This window comes from Podarcis muralis, chromosome 1 (genome assembly GCF_964188315.1).
Source record: "Podarcis muralis chromosome 1, rPodMur119.hap1.1, whole genome shotgun sequence".
NCBI classification, from domain to species: Eukaryota; Metazoa; Chordata; class Lepidosauria; order Squamata; family Lacertidae; genus Podarcis; species Podarcis muralis.
This window is the reverse complement of record NC_135655.1, coordinates 17,269,058-17,290,534: the sequence shown is the minus strand read 5'-3', so window position 1 is coordinate 17,290,534 and position 21,477 is coordinate 17,269,058. Positions and strand designations below refer to the sequence as shown.

Below are 21,477 nucleotides of genomic sequence, written 5' to 3'. Positions count from 1 at the left end.
TGAACATAAGACCAGATAGATCAAGTCTGAGGAATATCTAGTTCAGCCTTCTGCTTCCGACCGTGGCTTGTAAGAAACCTCCAGGAAACCCACAAGAAGGGTTTGAAGACAAATGGTGTTAGGCAAAACTGCCTCTCGAAAACTGGAAATGGAAAGGGCTGCTTAAGCACAATGAAAAACTTGGTTAATCTGAGCACTTCATGACAAAAATGCAGCAGACAGAGCATGTTATATTATAGATTTTAAAAATCTTAGAAAAATGGATAGAACACCACGTACCTATAAGTTTATCATAATCCACTCCTTTTGCATTGGATGTCTGTACCGTCCAAGGGTCTACAAAATCATTATCTTCTGTGTCTCCTGGTCCATTACTGACTGGAGTGAAGTCTGTTGGAGGGGAACCTGCTTTATATTCCTCACCTGTCGCTGTTTTATAGCTCAGTTTTAATGACAGTAACAACTGAACTGCTGTATCAATGTCATCCTGGGGTGAAAGAAGAAAACACACACAAGGCAGTGTTCAGGTTAATAAAATGCAGAAAGCTGTGGCCTTGCAGCTACATTATACAGAATAGGAAATGTTCTATATGCATGAAGTCATATGTGTGTTTGTGTGGTTTTTTTGCGTGTGTACATATATATATGTAAAGAAGCCGAAAGCACCAGCCTGAAGATGACGAGTGAGACCTCGTCGAAACGTCGCCTAGACACCCCAACTTTTACACGGGAAGACACCCGAGGACACCAAAACCTGCATATATATATATATATATATATATATGAATGAGAGAATGAATAACAGGTCGAAGACGAAAGTGGATGGGGCAGCTGGCTCTCCAAACTCCACGCAAACAAACCAAATGACCTGCTTGTCTAACCTTGAGCAACGTCACTCAAGGTCTCCATTTCACTTTTCCACTTGCAAAACTAATACAAATATTTACTTACCTTGTAGGGGCTCTGTAGGACTTGAAAGAGTTCTTAAATGTGCAGAGAAGCTAATATTTCCTTTACAGACTTATCCAAACCACCCCATCTGCTGCTATCAAATCCCACCTGAAAACTCAACTTTTCCACTGTTTCCCATTGGCTTAGCCCTTTGTTCAGCACTCAACTGCATTCTTACCCATGTCTCTAACCTATCGCTAATCTAAAATGCCCTGAAAATACAACCAGGTAACTAATTAGCCTATCAAATACATTACCAAAACATGGGCCATAAACAATAAGTTTTATAAAAAAAATCCAGGCACGTTCGTAGAAGGTGGGCTTAATAATGGATATTAGCCATGAGTAGTCAAATGAAACATCCTGATTCAGAGCTCTTACTGCTGGACATGTTGGGCTGGGGTGGAAACAGCACGGCAGGACTACTGCACTGTATCCCAATATATCTGGATAAGCACATTAGAAATAATATCCTGGACTAGAGAGACCCTTTGTTGGATTCAGAAGGCAATTTTAAATGATTTTGGACTCAGACACAGGACACTCCCGCTGGCGAAAAGAGTAGGTGGGAAGAGAATACATTTTTTGCCAAGCCCACCTTCCCCTTGCAGTCTGAAAAGTGTTCCAGAGGGCTGAAGGACCCCCTAGAACAGTATGGGGGTAATGCAGGAGGCAGAAGGGGGAAACTGAGGCAAAAAGCCTCTCCCCATTTTCTTCCAGTAGGTATGCCCACTGGATCTCAATCCTTTCACCAACCAGAAGGAACTCTTCTGCTTCTGGAAGGGACACTCTAGATCAATCCCTAATATATTAAAATTCCCAACCAAGGAACTTAGAAATTACTGTTTTTGTGAGATAGCTACCCTTTTTAAAAACAACAACACCCCCCCCCCTTTAAAGGAGCTTGTAGATGTAGAAATTCAGTTTTATTAAAAGGCTACACACACACACATACACAAACGCACACATATGAATGAGAAAGTTGTATAACTAGATTCTACTAAAATAAAATTCTAACTGGAAAACTAATATTGCTAAGAGTTCAGTTAATGAAAGACAATTTTACCTTTGGTGCTTTCTCAGCTTTTAGCGATCTGACTTTTTCTCCTTGTGCAGTCACTTGTTCAAACAGTTCAAGTGGATTAAGAGAGCAAAAGTCACAATTCTGAAGGTCTGCCATTTTCAGGAGTGTGAAGGATCTTTTCTGTTTATAGTTTAAAGTGCAACTTGCAGCTTCTTTTTATCCAGAAACTTCAAAACAGCCTGGAGGAGTCTAGAAGATAAAAGACCATGTATGCTTTCATCTTTGGTAGCTAGTTTTATAAATATTGCATAGGTCAAGCATTATTTTTTATGTGCAAACACACAAAATAGGATTCAAGTTTTTCAAACACATGTATTTTTAAATCTAAGAATACTGTACATGAATACATCGATTTAATATTTAGCATACACCTGGTAGGCCCAACAGAGCTTTACTACCGGAAAACAAACCTCATTCCAAAATCAAAGTCAGAGGCTTTCCTGAAGCAATTAGGCATGGCATTTACAGAGAGGCTTGCTCAAGCCAAGCCAGTTTACAAACATGTTTGTCATCAAGGGCAAAGGTTCCTTAGCCCTTTTTGATCTGACACTACTCTGGGCACCATTTAGCACTTAAACAGCTCACTCCTATATGTGCATTCTCATTCTGCTGCTCTTCACTGTCAGGTCCCAGAGTGGGCCACAACAATTTAAAGTACATTAAAAACAGCTTTAAAACTTAAAATTAATATATGTACTCACAAAAAGGGTGGGTTTTGAAAATATACAGTGGTACCTCAGGTTACATACGCTTCAGGTTACATACGCTTCAGGTTACAGACTCTGCTAACCCAGAAATAGTGCTTCAGGTTAAGAACTTTGCTTCAGGTTGAGAACAGAAATCGTGCTCCGGCGGTGCGGCGGCAGCGGGAGGCCCCATTAGCTAAAGTTGTGTTTCAGGTTAAGAACAGTTTCAGGTTAAGTACAGACCTCCGGAACGAATTGAGTACTTAACCCGAGGCACCACTGTACATCTCAGGTGTCAAAGGCCAGGGTAAAGAGGTGTGCTTTCAGCATTTGCTCAAAGCTGTTTAATAAAGTTGCCAGACCCTCCGCTGTGGGGAGGAAGTTTGCAATTTAGGAGCTGCCATAGAGCAGGCATAGGCAACCTTCGGCCCTCCAGATGTTTTGGACTACAATTCCCATCATCCCTGACCACAGGTCCTGTTGGCTAGGGATCATGGGAGTTGTAGGCCCAAACATCTGGAGGGCCAAAGGTTGCCTATGCCTGCCATAGAGAATGAATGCCCTCTCCTTGGCCACCCCTTTGAGGTTCTGAGGGCAACAGAACCACCAAGAGAGACTCCCCTGCCATTCTTATCACCAGAGAAGTTCTGTAGAGAAGGAGATGGTCTTTCAAATATTTCAAGCCTAAGTTGTTAGGGGCTTTAAACACTACTCTGCCCACCTTGAACTGGGCTCAGAAAACGAACTCGCAACAAATGCAGCTGTTTTAAAACAGCGCTTAATGTGATCTACATGGAACCCTAGTCAGTAATCTAGCTACTGTGTTTTGGACCAGTTGAGGTTTCCAAGTCAGCTTCAAGAGAAGCCCCACGTAGAGGGCATTGCACTATTTCAACCTGGAAGTTAACAGAATACAGTGTCCTCATTATTTGTGTCCAACAGCTGTAGCCTCCAGTGACAGCACCCCCAAGGTGTAGACTTGCTCCTTCCAGGGGAGTGCAGTGCCATCCAGGAAGGTTGTCTCCCCACCTCCTGTAGGTGAAAACTGGGGACACATATCATCTCTGTCTTTTCAGGATTCAGCTTCAATTTCTTGGCCCCTATCCAACACATCACTGCGTGCAAGCACCACTCTAACACTGCATCTGCCTCTCCAGATTCAGATGGAACAGAGAGATAGAGTTGGGTCTCATCCAAATATTGATGACACTTCATTCAAACGGCAGCTCCCAAAGGCTTCCTATAGATGTTAAATAGCATGGGGAACAAGGTGGAACCCTGCGGGAGCCCACAGAACAGGTCTCACGATGCTGAACAGTAGCTTCCCAAGTCTATTCCATTCTGGTTTCATTCCTGACCATGGCACTGAATGAATGAAACCAGAATGGAATAGACTTAGAAGTTAAGTCCCGCAATATTCATGGGGCTTACTTCCAAAGTGCTGTTGTAGCCTTCAAAAGGAAGCCACAAGTCCCAGTGTGTAAGCATATCCTTTCACAGCCTTGAATTTTCAGCAATTTCTCCACAATTCTCCAATTTCCTTAAATCCCAATACAGCAATATCCCTTTTCACTGCAATACTCCTCCATTTGCTTGATTGCATCTCAAATATCACTTCTGGAACAAACACAACATACAATGCATCAAACTACAGTGGTGCCCCGCAAGACGAATGCCTCGCAAGACGAAAAACTCGCTAGACGAAAGGGTTTTCCGTTTTTTGAGTCGTTCCGCAAGACGAATTTCCCTATGGGCTTGCTTCGCAAGACGAAACGTCTTGCGAGTTTGTTTCCTTTTTCTTAAAGCCGCTAAGCCGTTAATAGCCGCTAAGCCGCTAAGCTGTTAATAGCCGCTAAGCTGCTAATAGCCGTGCTTCGCAAGACGAAAAAAACACAAGACGAAGAGACTCGTGGAACGGATTAATTTCGTCTTGCGAGGCACCACTGTAAAGCCAATCACTGTTTTAACTTGCTGAGTAAACTGTTATTCCTGGAACTTGACTTGGGAAATGAATATCTGCTTTTGTTGTTGTTGTTTAGTTGTTTAGTCATGTCCGACTCTTCGTGACCCTATGGACCAGAGCACGCCAGGCCCTCCTGTCTTCCACGGCCTCCCGCAGTTTGGTCAGACTCATGTTTGTAGCTTCGAGAACACTGTCCAACCATCTCGTCCTCTGTCGTCCCCTTCTCCTTGTGCCCTCCATCTTTCCCAACATCAGGGTCTTTTCCAGGGAGTCTTCTCTTCTCATGAGGTGGCCAAAGTATTGGAGCCTCAGCTTCACGATCTGTCCTTCCAGTGAGCACTCAGGGCTGATCTCCTTAAGAATGGATACGTTTGATCTTCTTGCAGTCCATGGGACTCTCAAGAGTCTCCTCCAGCACCAGAATTCAAAAGCATCAATTCTTCGGCGATCAGCCTTCTTGATGGTCCAGCTCTCACTACCATACATCACTACGGGGAAAACCATGGCTTTAACTATACGGACCTTTGTTGGTAAGGCGATGTCTCTGCTTTTTAAGATGCTGTCTAGGTTTGCCATCGCCTTTCTCCCAAGGAGCAGGCGTCTTTTAATTTTGTGATTGCTGTCACCATCTGCAGTGATCACAGAGCCCAAGAAAGTAAAATCTCTCACTGCCTCCATTTCTTCCCCTTCTATTTGCCAGGAGGTGATGGGACCAGTGGCCATGATCTTCGTTTTTTTGATGTTGAGCTTCAGACCATATTTTGCACTCTCCTCGTTCACCCTCATTAAAATAATATCTGCTTTAGATTTATTAATTACACTTCTGCCTAGCTCTGTGGCTAGGTGTATCATTGCTAGTTTTCCCTCAACACTTAAAAAACAGGATTTCATAGTATGCTTTGAGAATTCTATTCCACTCATCTACATGCTATTATTACGATGCCAAATGCTTTGCCTTAGTCAATTACGCTTAAGCGAAAATTACATGTAATAACTCTTCCATCTCCACTTCTGCACTCAAAAAATCTATTCCCATGGGATCTAATTTTAGTCTCAATTTTTCTTAGAAATTTTCTGCCGATCATTTTTAATGCATTTTACTTATTCAACAAATAAGTGAAATGGCAAACTTACTTATACAACGTCTGCTTTTGAAATGAGGAAAAGACAGGGTATATTTACAATTTTCAACCTTCAGTTTGTTTTTCAGATGAGCTCCCAAAAACTGAAGCAAACTTTGGTAAGCTCTATCACTATCATTTCCCAAAAACACAGACAAAATGCCATCAGCTTCTGGATACCCTATGCACATCCTGCGTCATGCCATGCTCCAGAGGACTGGGAGGACCCTCAGAACATTCACCTTAATACATTGTTGACTATAGCCTTATGGAAATTACAATGGTCACAGTCCTAAAAAGAACCAAACCCGGATTTACTTTGTTAATGCTGTTCAACCCTGCCCAACTCAGAAGAATATGGTAACGATGCTGAGTGTGCCTCAATTATGGATCACAACCCCGGCCAACTGAAGACAGATTTTCAAGAGCTATAGCCCACCGAATGGCAAGATAGAGCACACAACTAAATTTGAAACATCATTAGACAATACTTAGTCAATCATTCCTTAAGAAGCGTACAAGAACGGTGGTTCTTTACTCTCCCCAGGCAGGTTGTTCCATTCCTGGACTGCTCACACAAATGCAAACTTTAGACCCCAGAAGGCAGAAAGCCTATCAGTTAAGGAAGTATTAAAACCCCACAGGTGCTCACTTTCCCTGGCTCCTGCTTAAAGAGGACAGTATCCCTGCCTTCTCTGTATAGCACAAGGGAACACTGAATTTTAATTGCCCTTTTAAGGTTATAATACAGGGGTCAGCAAACTTTTTCAGGAGGGGGCTGGTCCACTGTCCCTCAGAGCTTGTGGGAGGCCGGACCCACCACCTCCCAAAAGCACCTCCCCTCCCAAAAGGCCCCCCTGCCTATGCCACTCACGCCACAGCCACCAATGCTGCCTCGTCTTCGGCAGCGTTGGTGTCCTCTGTCTCGGTGGGGCACAGAGCCCATGCTGCTGACCTGGGCGGTGGAGGCAGCCTCCATGCCGCTGCTGCTTTCTTCCACTTGGCCACCTTAGTGGGAAGGAAGGGGTGGTACCCAGATGCTGCTGGCCTGGGTGGCAGAGGCAACCTCTGCGCCGCTGCCGCTTCCTTCCGCTTGGCCGCTTCCTCCCGCTCGGCCGCCTGAGCGGGAAGGAAGGGGTGCCACCCAGAGGCGTCTGCGGCTTTTGATTGGCTGCAGGAGCTTCCTGCAGCCAATCAAAAGCCGTGCCGTGTCGCAGAAGTCAGTCTCTGTGCAGCAAGGCCTCTGTGCCGTGCCTGTTTAGTGCAGGGACTGACCGAGTGGGCAGCGGGGTCCGCAAGCCGGATTAACGAGCCCGGTGGGCCGTATCCTGCCCGCGGGTCTTAGTTTGACAAGCTCTGTTATAATATATAAGAAGATTTACATTAATGTTCTTTGCTCACTCCATTACAAAATCAATAAATATTAACGTGTCAAAGTGTATGATTAACAGTGTATTGTTAAATCACTAGCATAAGCAAAAATGCCCCAATCTTTCAGAATGAAGCAAAAGAGTACAGATTTTCAGGCAATGTACCCAGGAGCCCTGGAATTCCTTGGAAGCTTACCAGAGCCTCCTCAATCTGAAAATCAATAATGGTTGTCAAGCTTTTCTGCAAGGCAGCTTCCCTCCCCGTTTCCACCACCTGCAATGTGCAATAAAGTGCATATTGGGAGTATTCTAGGGCATATTCTCAGTTTGTGCGAGTCCATAAGCCCAGCTGTTATATGTGAACCCTAAGATAACTCCCAAAACCCTCTGCAAGACACAGAGGTTCCATGGCAAATACGCAAGTTTGTACAATATTCCTTATCAGGGAAATAGTTGTTGAAAGGCCTCCCAGAAGGTAGAAAATGTGAAAACCAGAGCAGTAACACACTCATACGGATGGTCAGCCACAGTGCCCCTTCAGTTTGGAGGGCAGGGGGAAGCTGAGAGGTGACTGGGAGGCAACTTCAGTCACTAACAATGTTCTGTCAGAAAGCAGCAAGCGGTTTAGCCTTCTTCCAAATGTTTAAGTATACACAGCTCTCAATTTGGGCTCTTACTGTACACTCTGTGTTTTATCTTATTGGTCTGCTAACTGACTGTATTTTGGCAGGAGGTCTCTGCCAAAAAAATGAACGTTTTATGTTACATTTTATTAATGCTTTAAATTATTATCTTGTGTTTTAATATTGCAGTTTACTCTCTGCCCTGTAAATGGTACCGGGAACATGTGCTGATGGGTAGCAATATAAATATAGCAATAAATAGTAATAACTTGTTTTAAAAATTAGCTTGTAGCACTGTCTGGTGAATAGTAAGAAAGGCTTGGAAGTAGGGAATAGAAATTACAGTGGTGCCTCGCAAGACGAAAATAATCCGTTCCGCGAGTCTCTTCGTCTAGCGGTTTTTTCGTCTTGCGAAGCAACCCTATTAGTGGCTTAGCGGATTAGCGCTATTAGCGGTTTAGCGGCTATTAAAGGCTTAGCGGCTTAGAAAAAGGGGGGGGGAGCGAAAAAAATCGCAAGACGGAAACGTCCTGCGAAGTGCATTGAAAAACGGAAAACCCTTTCGTCTAGCGGGTTTTTCATCTCGCGAGGCATTTGTCTTGCGGGGCACCACTGTATAATAATACTAAGTATTTAAGTACTATTAGCACTCGGTACTTTAAGTGTTCAAAGCACATATCTTACGTTATCTCAGTAGATCAATATTAACATATTCTGTGGAAGAGGCAAACTTTGAACCCAAGATTTTGGGGTTGACAGCTTAGTCTCCAAAGGCAGCTCAACACTCTTTCTGACAGACATGATTGCTAGGTGCATGTTATTATTTCCTTCAATAATCATTGAAAGTCTGCATGACATATACATGCCTTTAAAAGACCTGTGTAGGGAATGCTGCGAACCCTAATTGGGACAATGCTGATGACTCTCAGCCTGCTCAACTCACAAGTTCAGAGTCAGCCTTGTAAGCAAAGCTATTTCTCAATCGGATTACCCCACTTTTTGGAATAGGGCCAGGAGAGACAACCACCATGAGATGCCATGACAGACCAGTGATTCACTGGTTTCCTCTGAATTGCAGCAGCTTTCTAGGATCTCAGAAAGAAGTCTCTTTGCTAGCCTGGCTACAGGAGATGTGACACTAGGGAGCATGGATAGAGACTGTAGCTCATTAATCCAGGGCATGCTATGTAGGCAGAAAGTCCCAGTTTCAATACTCCACATTACCTTTAAAAGAGGGATCAAATAGCAGCTGACAGGAAAGATCTTTGCCAAAGACCTGGAAAACTGCTGAGCTAGAAGAACAAAAGTCTGACCTTGTGTAAGAAAGCTTCCTATGTTCCCTAAATCCACCTGCAACTCCTTCTGCCCCCTCTCCTGGGTGAACAGCTTTCTTAAATAAAGATGTAAGGGGAGACCAAATCCAAACGTGGAATGTGAATTGTGAAGCCTCTGGTATGAATTTTGCCTCTGCCAAGAACTCACCAGGTGACCTTAGGCAAGCCACTCTTATCTCTGTCTCAGTTCCCCCTCTGCTGTAGCAGAGGTATAATAACGATGACTTACCTTGCAGTGTTGGTATAAGGATGATAGTACATGTGAACTTCAAGCATGTAAAGTGTTTTTAAAACACTGGCAAGGACTATACAAATGCTAAGTATCATCATATTTTGGTTAAGGTGATCTAATAAACTCAGTGCCCGGTCTCAGGGTGGACAAAAAGGTCACATACAATGTTTGCCATTAGGCAAAGAAAGTGGTGACATTGGGAGTGGAAGCAGAGATCATGCCCCCTCAAGATAGTCCTGACACACCAGTCTTCTTTCCTTCAGAAAGGGACTCCAACCAAGCAATATGAAGAAATGCTACATTTGGGGCATGATAGAGGTATATAAGATTACACATGGTGCAGAGGAAGTGGATAGGGAGACTGATTGATTGGTTGATTTCTCTCTGTCTCTCATAATAGCAGAATCTGAGGCCACTCAGTGAATGTTGGAATATTCAGGACAATCAAAAATTATTTTTTTTTCATAAAAATTATATACTGCTTGATTGCAGAAAAAACCTCAAAGCAGCTTGTACAAGAAAAACAAGACAATAAAATTTTCACTAAAACAACCATATTTTAAAACACCGAGGAAGCTAAAACTACAATAGAATAGACCAAAACAAATTAAAACTCCTACAAACTTTCTAAACATCTGTGTAAAGGTAAAGGTACCCCTGACTGTTAGGTCTAGTCGTGGACGACACTGGGGTTGTGCGCTCATCTCGCTCTATAGGCTGAGGGAGCCGGCGTTTGTCCGCAGACAGCTTCTGGGTCATGTGGCCAGCATGACTAAGCTGCTTGTGGCGAACCAGAGCAGCGCACGGAAACGCTGTTCACCTTCCCACCAGAGCGGTACTTATTTATCTACTTGCACTTTTGGGCGTGCTTTCGAGCTGCTAGGTTGGCAGGAGCAGGGACTGAACAACGGGAGCTCACCCTATCATGGGGATTCGAACCGCCGACCTTCTGATCAGCAAGTCCAGGAGGCTCAGTGGTTTAAACCACAGCGCCACCCGCGTCCCAAACATCTGAGTAGGCTTGCCTAAATAAGAAACATCTTCAGCAGGCACCGAAAATAATATAATGAAGACCCCTGCCTGATATCAAAAGGCAGGGAGTTCAAAGATGTTGGTGCCACCACACTAAATGACAGAGTGCGGGTATTATGTGGCACCTGTAAAAGTGCCAATTCCACTGATAGAAGTGGTTGAGTGGGCACATATGGGGTGAGGAGATCTCGTAGTTAGCTAAACGGATCCCAAGATGTTAAAGGCTTTATAGTACCTTTCCCACACAGGGAACATTGCTGAACTATAGCATTTGTTCCTACAAGATATAGCCAGTCCTACTTTTCTAGAAAAAAGAGATGCTGGAACTCACCACAAATGCCTCCCTTGTTCTCTTACAACAGCAATGGCGCCCACCTGAGAGGTGCCAGAACTTAGTTCTGGTAAGTTCCAGCTCGGGGGGGGGGGGGGGAGCCCTGTAATTAGCAATGACTGAGGACTGCCAAAGGGGATTGCCACAACAGCTAAACACTGAATATCTGTTGCTGGGAATTGGTGAGTGGGACAGAGGGCCACTGCTTCCCACAGGTGTTGGGGCGGGGAGGGGATGAAGTAGAGGGATCCTTTTTCCACATGTGGTGGTCCTGTAATCAGGGAAATCTGGTAAGTAATTTACAATGAATTAAAAAAGATATTCAAAAAAACCTTCCCCAAAAGCTGGAGGCATTCCTTTTGGGAATGGTAACAACTGAAGTCCCTAAAAAACAAAATAAATTATTATTATATGCCAGCACTGTGGCTAGAATCTTATTAGCACAAAGGTGGAGAACAAGTATGGTACCCACTAAGGAAGAGCGGCAGTTTAAAATGCTTGAATATGCTGAATTGGCAGGTATAATGAATAGGATAAGAGAAAAGGATGATAAGGAGGATTGGAAAATGTTTATTGAATATTTTAGGATCCAGTATAAACTATTAAATTGCCTAGCAGGTCTTCAGTAAATCCCACAGAATAGGAGCTAATACATATCGACAGAGGAAGAAATTAGAAGATTAGAAATTTAGAATACGCGATTTAATAGGAAAAATAAAGAAACCAGGAAAAGGGTGGAAAGGAAGTCACCATGTATTCAGCTGTAAGTCCAGATTGGTATGAAAGTTGTACAATGGTGTGTGTGTGTGTGTGTGTGTGTGTGTGTGTGTGTAGGGGAGGGGATGTGGGATGTGCTGTTTTTCTTTTCTGTCTCTGTATTAAAAATGCAAATAAAACAATTAAAAAAGGAGACAAGGTGAGGCAACTGCCTCAGGCCACAGGATCCACAGGGGGAGCAGATCCAGATGTAGATCTCCCCCCCCCCTTGCTCCTGATGTAGTTCTTCCTTCACCCCTTCTTCCCTGGTGAGGAGGGGTGTGTGTGTCGGCATTTTGGGGGGGGGGGGTCTGCCTCAGGCAGGGCCGGGTTTAGGTTTGATGAGGCCCTAGGTTGCATTTTAATATTTTAATGTTTCAATATTTTAATGTTGCATTTAATGTTGTTGTCAGGGCTGCCTCAGGTCCCAGCTCACAGAGGACCAACGCCAGTCCGTTGTTATATAAAATAGTCTTTATTGAAGTTCAGTTTCTCTTTTACAACCACGGAGCGCAGCTCTACGTCTTAAACCCTAGACCGCCGAAGCTCCGTCTGAGTCTCCTCCCCCCAGACACCAGTTTAAGACCCTAGCCTTGCTCCACCTCTTCCTTTGCTCTCTCCTCCTCTGGGTCCGCTTGTCCGCTGGGGTCTTGCCTTTCCTAGACTCTTCTGACGCTGAGTCCCCTGAGTCTTCCCCCTCCCTCCGGCGGGCTTTAGGACCTGGTTCCCAATCTGGGTTTTCTGCTGTCCCGCGCGCCTGTACATTTGAACTTGGTGCGCGCGCCTAGCCGGCCACCTTCCTCCTGACCGTTATACTGCTCCTGTCGCTACTTCCCTCTTCTGGGATGCTAGCTGGGTCTGACTCCTCCTCCCTGTTTGCCGGAGGAGACGCTGGCTCTGACCTATGGGGTTCTTCCCCCCCACTACGCTCTGGTGGGGAAGCTGGTCCTGATTTCCAGCTACTGCTTTGGGAGTCTCCGCTGGCCCCCTGCTTTTGGTGTGTCCCCCCTGGGACCCCCCTTGCCCTGGCCATCGGCGCCCCCTTCTGGGAATCTTCTGATTCACTGGAGAGGCTCATGGAATCTCTCGGGTCACTGTCATTCTGCCCTCCGCTGCCCTCAGATTCTTCCCCTTCGCTCTCCATTTCCTCTCTCCCCTGTGCCTCTGTTCCTGAGCCCCTGACAGTTGTATTTTAATGTTGTATTTTAATCTTGTTTTTAAGTTGTATTCATTCAGCTTGTTTTTATTATTACTTGTTAGCCGCCCTGAGCCCAGCCTTGGGCTGGGGAGGGTGGGGTATAAATAAAAATTATTATTATTATTATTATTATTATTATTATTATTAGGTTTGATGGGGCCTTTTATAAGTCCAGCTGTCGGACCTAATAGGTATCTAAAGCCATTTGCACATAACAAATAGGAGCCTACACAACCACAGCTGTCAACTCTTCCCTTTTCTTGCGAGGAACCCTATTCGGAATAAGGGAATTTCCCTTAAAAAAAGGGAAACGTTGACAGCTATGTACACAACACAAATCACTATTGCTGTATTTTATTTTATTTTATTAATCTTATATTTTGGAAATGTACATCCAGGGTTTTTTTTTCTCTTTAATTTTTTTTTGGGGGCCCCCAAGAGAGTGGGGCCCTGAGCTATGCCTTGGGCCGGCCCTGTCTTTTTTGGGGGGAGGGAACTACATGAGAGGAGAATAATGGGTCAGTTGGGCGACGGGTCGGACCCCCACGGTCTTCTCCCCCCCCCCAAAGACCTCCCACTCAAAGGGTGGGCTGCAGGGGAGCCTCTCCCCCGACTACTCGCCTCTCCCCCCCCCCCGGCTTCTCACCTGCCTCAGGAGACAGCCGCTTCTCTCAGCGCCTCTGGAAGAAGCCGCGATTCCCCTTTGCATCAGCCAAGTGCGTCGCTCATCGCCGTCCGGGCGGGAAACACACACCTGAGCCCGGAACCACCGGTGAAGAGGAGCGAGAGAGGACAGCTAGGCCCATGCCCAGAACTGCGGAAGGGAGGAGGTGAGGTCTTCGGTGAGAGCCGTGCCGTAAGCCGAAGGGGGCGAGAAAACAAACAAAAACACAGAACGAAGGACGTCGGTGAGGGGGTACAGGGGGGCCCCGGACCGTTCGACGCCGGGTCGAGTTTCCTAGGGGGAACCGTTTCAGCAGGAGGCACCTGCCCACGCTGCGAAGCCGAGCGGCAAGCAACGCAGAGGGAGTCTGCTTGAGGGCAGTGTTGCCGTGAAAGGGGTCCCCCGTGCAAGGAAACAGGTCCGGGTCCCTTCTTGGCAGACGTTGGCTGCAGGCATTACAGGCGGAGCTGCTTCGCGTGGCACTCGGGCCGCTTTGAAGCGGGGGAAAGGAGGTTTTTTTATGCAAAGTACGTGCTCAAAGCGCCCCTGTTTCACAACTCTTGTTACTGTAGCTAAGCTTAATATAGTTGTAGAAAGCCTTCCTATATGGCTACCTTGTAATACAGGCGCACAGTCCCCTCCCCCAAAGTGTATGTATGTTTGTTTGTGTTTTGGGGGGTCTGCAGGCAAACACAGGTTTTGATATAGATCTAACAATTCTGCCAGTTTCATACATTCCGGGGTGGGGTAGGGGAAAAGTATTTGCATGCCACACTCACGTTTTCTTTCTTCATGGTGGTGGCATATTGATAAAAGAATTATCTACAGTCGCTTAGGTAACAGGAAAATGTGTGCTTTGAAAGCTAAGCTTTCCACAACATTTTAGAGAATGTGCCAGTTCCGCAGAAGTGGTTTTTTGACCCTTGGATGCTGCTGTTTTGCAGGTGTTTTTTTTTAAAAAAAGTGTCCCTGGCTTCCAACAGATTCATATTTCTTGTCATAATTCAGTTTCATTTAGTGTTTATGTATGGAATCGTTAAGAGCTGCCCTTGAAAGGTTCAGCTGTAAAAAATAATAACGTGCTGCAGCAGGGTGCTGGGCTAATTTTAGCAGCACCACATTCTCCAGTCACTTATCTGTTCATAATTGATACATTATTAATGATAAAAAACAAATGATCACACATAGTCTTGAGTCCACTGCCAATTCATTGAGCAAAGAGTCAATTAAATGCATCTGTTTTATTTATTTTTTTTTATTTATCCATCTGTTTTATTATTTTCCAGTGATGGTTGGTCCTTACACTTGCTTTTTCAGAAAACCAAATATGATACAGGTTTGCTGCTGAGACAAGCCATTCGAACACTAAAGCTAGCTGGCTCTCTGATTTAGTACTTTCTCATTAAATGTTTGCAGTTTTCTTTTGAGTAAAAATATTCAAATTACTGGAATTGTCTTGGGATGGCCATGGTATACCAGGTTATTTTCAGGCTGTTAATGTAAACTGGAATGTGTTAACTTAATTAAATATTTAATTATGAACATAGTAATAGTTACTCTGTGGAGGGTCACAAACCACCCTGGTGTAATGTTTGTAAGTATGAAAGTATGCTATGTTTCTTTGACTGAAAAATGAGTTCTTTAAATTTCCTTAAATTTGTAGATTTTCATCGCAGAAGCTTTTCACTGTTTATGAAGATCTAAAGGGAAAAATTAGGGAATTCTGTTGCAGCCGACTTGATGAAAGCCTCACTTGTTGCTTACGAAGATTCAGACTCTGAGACAGAGGATGGGGAATCTGAAGATGCCACTGCCAGTGGAATAAATGTTACAAATTCTGCTATGACTGCTGTTCAGCCTTGTGATGGGACAGTCAAAATTCCTGATAGCACATTCCAACCTGTGGAATACATTGGCAGTTCCAGGAGTAACATGTTTCATGAAGATACTCTTCTCCGGCACCTAAAACCTAATAAAAACTATATGGCAACCACACTTCTTAAGAAAATACAGCCTGATACACCTAGACTATTTTCTGCAAATGAGAGTTGCTCTCAGAAGAGGCCCTGTGATTACAGCGAAGATACTATACAAGGGCTGAGACCATATATCCCTAAAAGACTGCGGCAGGGAAAAAATCCACTTCTTTGTGAAGCTGAAGACAGTGGCCAGAGCACAAGTTGTGCAGCCAAACCTGATACAGCAGGAGAACAGATACCCTTTAATACTTCCCAATATATTATGCCATACATAGGTTCTAAGTATGGGATAACTGAAATTCCTAGGAACCTGGTATTTCAGATGTCTGATCACAGCGGTCCAGTTAATGTGGTCCAGTGGTGCCCTGTGCAGAAGTGGAGCCACATGTTGCTCTCTGCATCTATGGATAAAACTGTCAAGGTAATATGTTGCAGAGTGAATGTGTTTGTGTCTTTTTGATGGAAAATTAGCATTTATTCCCCATAGGAAAAGAGGTGGGAATCTAATCAATTTCAAAAGTCTCTAGTGTGCCCCTGTGAGCCTTTTTTCTGCGGAACTGGCAAATTCATGTTGAATTGTGTAGGCACCTGTCTGTTACGCAGTGCAGTCTGCATTTACTCTGACAGAGGTTATGTACTGATGGAAATTATGGACTTCTGTACTGTCTGTGAAATTGGATTTCTGCAAGTTGAGGGGGTGGGAAAAAGTGCAGACTCTGCTGAACTCTGACACTAGTTCTAGTAAGTCAGAGAGAAACTGTAGATGGAGCTGGTGCATTGTTCCTTTAAAAAACTATAGAGGATTCCTCCCCCCCCCCCTTCTTAGTTGTGGGGAAATGGGAGCAGCAGAATTCTCAGTGCTCTTGCAGGAGACCAAGGAGATCTATATTTAGATTCAAAGGAATCTAAATATAGCACCTGTGATGCTGCTGATGTCAGCAAGCGCAACATGGCACACTAAAGTCCCTCCTTGCCCTCTGATCTGGCCTCTGGTTGGCTATATGAGGGCGCCTTCAAACACTTATTTCCTCAGGTATGGTAGTGGCTAATTGGCAGGTGGTAATGGTAGACCGGAAGAGGAGCCAGCTTGTGTGTGTAGTAGATAGTGCCCCATTGCTTGCAAAAAATAAAATAAAGAAATCCAAAGCTGTCATTTGCTCTTTGAGACAGGGGGAATCCAGGTGCACGTGTTTCTTACTGCCACCTGCAAGGAAATAGTAGGTTGAAGAGGCAAGGCTTTCCATGTCCCTGTCCTGGTTCTCCCAAGTAAATTGGAGCCACTTGCTGTAATTGCAGTGTTTACTGCTAGGAAAGGACTGAGGAATGAAAAAATGAAGGATAACCTCAGCTCTCCCAATAACAGTTTTGTATGTGCTGCAGGGAAACAAAAGGAGAAATGAAGCAAGTCCTATAAGGAGAAATCAACAGATGGTAATTTTAGGAATTTTCCATTACGGACTTTCCGTATAATCCATTTTGTGGCTTAAATCACCTTGTCTGGCAACCTGGTGCAAGAGAGGGCATAAGCTGAAATAGCTAAGACTGCAATATATATATTTTAGGCAAGTGGAGTAGAGCCAGTGATGGGATATTGAGGCATCCCTGGAGTTTAGGTTTATCACTACTGATTAATACAAGAAAAAGTGGGATCAGAGCACAGGCATAGGATATGATTTTACATAAAGAGCCTGCTATATTAGGCCAAAGACCTCTAATCAAACATTCAGTTGTTGTTGTTTAGTCGTTTAGTCGTGTCCGACTCTTTGTGACCCCATGGACCAGAGCACGCCAGGCACTCCTGTCTTCCACTGCCTCCCGCAGTTTGGTCAAACTCATGCTGGTAGCTTCGAGAACACTGTCCAACCATCTCGTCCTCTGTCGTCCCCTTCTCCTTGTGCCCTCCATCTTTCCCAACATCAGGGTCTTTTCCAGTGAGTCTTCTCATCTCATGAGGTGGCCAAAGTATTGGAGCCTCAGCTTCACGATCTGTCCTTCCAGTGAGCACTCAGGGCTGATTTCCTTAAGAATGGATAGGTTTGATCTTCTTGCAGTCCATGGGACCCTCAGGAGGACCCTCCAGCACCATAATTCAAAACATCCAGTACTCACAGATAACAACCAGATGCCCACAGGCAGGACATGAGTGCAATATTACACTCCCCACTTACGTCTCCTAGCAATTGGTATTCATAGACATACTATCTCTGATGCTGCAGGTAATGTACTGTATGGCTATCAAGGCAAGTGGCTGTTGATAACCTGATTCCATGTGTTTGTCTAGTCCTCTTTTTAAGCCTCACAAGTTGGTGGCCCTTACTACATCTTGTGATAGCAAATTCCACAATTTAACTATGCACTGTGTGAAGAAGCTCTTCCTTTTGCCTGGTCTGAATTTGAATTTGTAGGGACATGATTCCCAAGCGCTGTAGCTGTCATGCCTACTGTCAGACATCCAGCCCAGCAATGTCTGCTCTGATTTGGCAGCAACTCTCCAAGGTCTTAAGTTGACATCTTTTTCATACGGTTCATCTGTTCCATCCCTGATATCCGAGATCCTTTAATTATAAATGTCCTGGTTTAGTCCTTAACATGCTGCATGCAAACCATCCTGAGAGGCTATCCTGAATTGCTCCCCATAACTGTTCCCTTTCCACAGATCTCACTGTACAAAGTTGGCTAGAACAGTTGTTGTTCATTGCCCCCACCTGCAGCCAATGTTCCATTTGCTATTTCAGTGGCTTTTTCCAGACTCCATATCCCTGCACTGTACCCATAGAAGTAAGCATAGCCTGCTATAACAACTCCTCCGTCCACTCTTGTGCTGAAACAACTGAGCCTCAAATCCTAGAACAAAACGAATCATTAAAGAAGAAGAGGTGAGCCCCCCTGTGTCATACAAAATTTCTAATTTGCCTCTGACTTTCTAAGACTTATTCTGAGACTTATAATTTTCCTAAAAACTCCTTTCTTTGAATGGATACAAATGACTACTCATGTCAGCCTTATAATTAAAGTTCTTAGATGTTTCTTAGGTTTGCTGAAATGACGCTTGCTTTGCATTATAAGGTTTTAGTGGAAAGCTTATGTGGTGTCCTCCTGCTGCTAATTCTAGTTCTTTACATCAGCGGGTGAATAATCTGTGTATTGCTGTCTTTAATGCCTCATTTCTAGCTTTTGCAAAAGTACTTAGGTTCTCACAAAGGGATATATGTACGTACCACTTTTTCTTTGACTGACGTAAGTCTTTGCTTTCTTGCACTGCTTTTCAATTAACTGGAGGAGATAATAGTGAGACTAGAAACCATGAACACCATCTACTTGGTATAAACACAGAAGCATTTATTTTATTGTGTGCCTTGGTCCGGGCTACCTGAAGGACTGTGTTAGTGTGGTGTAGTGGTTAAGAGCAGTGGACTTGTAATCTGGTGAACTGGGTTCGATTCCCTGCTCCTCCACATGCAGCTGCTGGGTGACCTTGGGCTAGTCACACTTCTCTGAAGTCTCTCAGCCTCACTCACCTCACAGAGTGTTTGTTGTGGGGGAGGAAGGGAAAGGAGATTGTTAGCCGCTTTGAGACTCCTTCAGGTAGTGATAAAGTGGGATATCAAATCCAAACTCTTCTTCTCTTATCTGTAAGCCCGCCTGGGCTTTGAGATCTTCTGGGCAGACCTTTCTCTTGACCCTACCACCTCACAAGCACATTTGGTCAAGATGCAAGATAGGGAATTCTTGTGGCTGCTGCCAGATTGTGGAACTCATTCCAGTGGGAGGCTAAGCTGGCCTCCTCTCTGCTATACTTTTTGTCAGTAGGTAAATACTTTTTTGTTCCGACTAATTGGCTGTTGTGGCAGGGTCTTCTGAGGGTGGATGTTCTACTTTGTGTGTGTGTAAAAGGTAAAGGTACCCCTGACCATCAGGTCCAGTCGCGGACGACTCTGGGGTTGTGGCGCTCATCTTGCTTTATAGGCCGAGGGAGCTGGCATTTGTCCGCAGTCAGCTTCCGGGTCATGTGGCCAGCATGACTAAGCAGCTTCTGGTGAACCAGAGCAGTGCACGGAAACACCGTTTACCTTCCCGCCAGACCTATTTATCTACTTGTACTTGATGTGCTTTCGAATGCTAGGTAGGCAGGAGCTGGGACCGAACAACGGGAGCTCACCCCATCATGGGGATTCGAACCGCCGACCTTCTGATCGGCAAGCCCTAGGCTCTGTGGTTTAGACCACAACGCCACCCGCGTCCCCTCCTTGTGTGTGTATGCGCTTATAAATGTTTAAATTCATTTGCCGAGTTTTTATGCCACTCTTCTGAGTTATTGTCCCCTGAGTTGGCTCCCATCAGTAACAGAGAGAGACAGGTTCTGCAGTCAGGCTTGCAAGCTGAAAAGACAAGGCATGCAGGGGAAGAAGAAGTATGGTTGCCTGTGGCCAATGGTAATCGTATTAAGGTTCTGGAGCCCATTCAGGTGATTTGCACCAGTTGTCCTTTAAAAGCCGGTGGTCTGTTGGCAATGTAGTTTTGATTTGGCAAAGTCATTCACCGTGGTCTCTACAGTTTCCTCATAGCAGTTAGGCAGCACATCCTTGGCTGTCCAGCCCCTCTCTGAAATCGGAAGTGCAAAGTCAGCGGCAGCAAAGTCATTCTCATTGTATCAAGGGTGTGGCCACTTCTTGCATCACAGCCTGTGAGCTACAAACATCCTAATCACAATTGCCCCAAAGTGCAATTTCTAGACAAGAAAGAGCTTAATAATTTGTCAAACGTACCAGGCAATGATTTGCAGCGACGCTGTTTCATTTCAAAGCTGCACTAAAGTGCTCTCTTGAACTGGTCCTCAGCCTCCTCTTTTAAAATGCAGATTGGTAAGTTCAGATGAATAGAACATTCATGTTATTTTAGTGTGTTCCAAGGAGAGGCCGGCACTCACAATTAATCTCCTGCTGAGGAGGCAAAGAATGGGGATTATTGGCTAAAACGAATAAGCTCAAGTGGCAACCAGTGTTTATGGTATTGTAGAGTTTTAAAAATCAGTAGAGCTCTGAGTCCTATTGTATGCTAAACAGTCCTTGAGAGCTATTTCATTGTTTGGAGGAATAATCACACGTATTTTTCTTTTTAGCTGTTAGATCCTGCCCTCTTTGGAGTTCTTTTCAGGCCAGTAGAGGGCACAGTTAGATTAAAGATGAACACTGCAAGGGTGGGATACCAGCTGCAGTTAACTTCTCTGTTTGGTCATTCATTGCAGAAAGGATGCTTTGCAATACAGATAGTAGCAAACAGCTTAGGGCAGAGTTTATAATTACCTCTAACCTTTTCTGGGGGCGGAGATGGTGCTCCCAATGTTAAACTTGCTCCCGATATTAAACTGTGCTTCATTTTACTTATTTATACTTAGAAAAGCATTTATAGACTGCCCCTCATACAGAACACCAGGGTACTGTACATCAAAATCCACAGAAAGCACGCAGAAGAATAATAAAAATGACTGGCTAATCTAAATAGTTTAAACAGCTGAATAGGCCTGTTGGCCTTAAAAACCCCTCAATAAGTATCTGCAATATTAGTGTGCTGCTGAATAGGGAATTCCCAAGGAGCAAGGATGCATGCCTTATCTCTGCTAGGAGAGTATTCCACAGCATGGGACTAGTGACATTAAGTGCCCAACCTCTAGTTAAAGCTAGTTGGGCTTCTGGTACCCAGGGAACAATGAGCAGTGCTCTTCCAGAGGATCTCAGTGATTGAGATCCTCTGGATAGAAGGGCCCAGGTGGTCCTTGTGTTGTCTGGGACCCAAGTTGCTCAGGGCCTTGTATATTAATGAAAGAACCTTGAACCTGATGCTGTCACCCATCTGCCTTCATCAGCAGTCTGGGTGCTGCATTCTGCACTGGTTGGAGCTTCCAGGTCAGGTCCATGGGACCACATAGCAAACATTGCAGTAGTCCATTCTTGAAATCACTACTGCATGGACCACAGTGCCCAGGCTTTCCTGATCCAGATACAGCCATAGCTGGCATACCAGATGGAGCTGGTAGAAGGCACTGCTAGCCACAGAGGTCACATGCTTATCCAGGAGTACCTCCAAGCTACGTACCTGCTTCTTGAGAGGGAATGCAGTTCCTTCCAGAACAGGCAGTTGGCTTGTTTTATGGAC

General features: G+C 44.7%; 2 protein-coding genes across 6 annotated transcripts in view; one reads left to right on the top strand and one right to left on the bottom strand.

Moving 5' to 3' along the window:
• WARS1 (tryptophanyl-tRNA synthetase 1) overlaps positions 1-13,500 on the bottom strand; it is a 28,132-nt gene extending 14,632 nt beyond the window's left edge. The window contains exons 1-4 of one of the 3 annotated variants that reach the window (XM_077924064.1): positions 13,328-13,500; positions 10,728-10,808; positions 2,018-2,224; positions 280-487 (exon numbers count right to left, since the gene is read on the bottom strand). In XM_077924064.1, the coding sequence (XP_077780190.1) occupies positions 280-487; positions 2,018-2,131 (322 nt within the window). In that variant the 5' untranslated portion in view covers positions 2,132-2,224; positions 10,728-10,808; positions 13,328-13,500. The remainder of the gene's footprint in view (positions 1-279; positions 488-2,017; positions 2,225-10,727; positions 10,809-13,327) is intronic. The other 2 variants (XM_077924066.1, XM_028709844.2) reach the window with 2 other exon arrangements.
• Positions 13,501-13,630: 130 nt separating this feature from the next.
• Positions 13,631-21,477, top strand: part of WDR25 (WD repeat domain 25) — a 92,802-nt gene continuing 84,955 nt past the window's right edge. The window contains exons 1-2 of one of the 3 annotated variants that reach the window (XM_028709541.2): positions 13,631-13,872; positions 15,009-15,745. In XM_028709541.2, the coding sequence (XP_028565374.2) occupies positions 15,086-15,745 (660 nt within the window). In that variant the 5' untranslated portion in view covers positions 13,631-13,872; positions 15,009-15,085. The other 2 variants (XM_028709360.2, XM_028709450.2) reach the window with 2 other exon arrangements.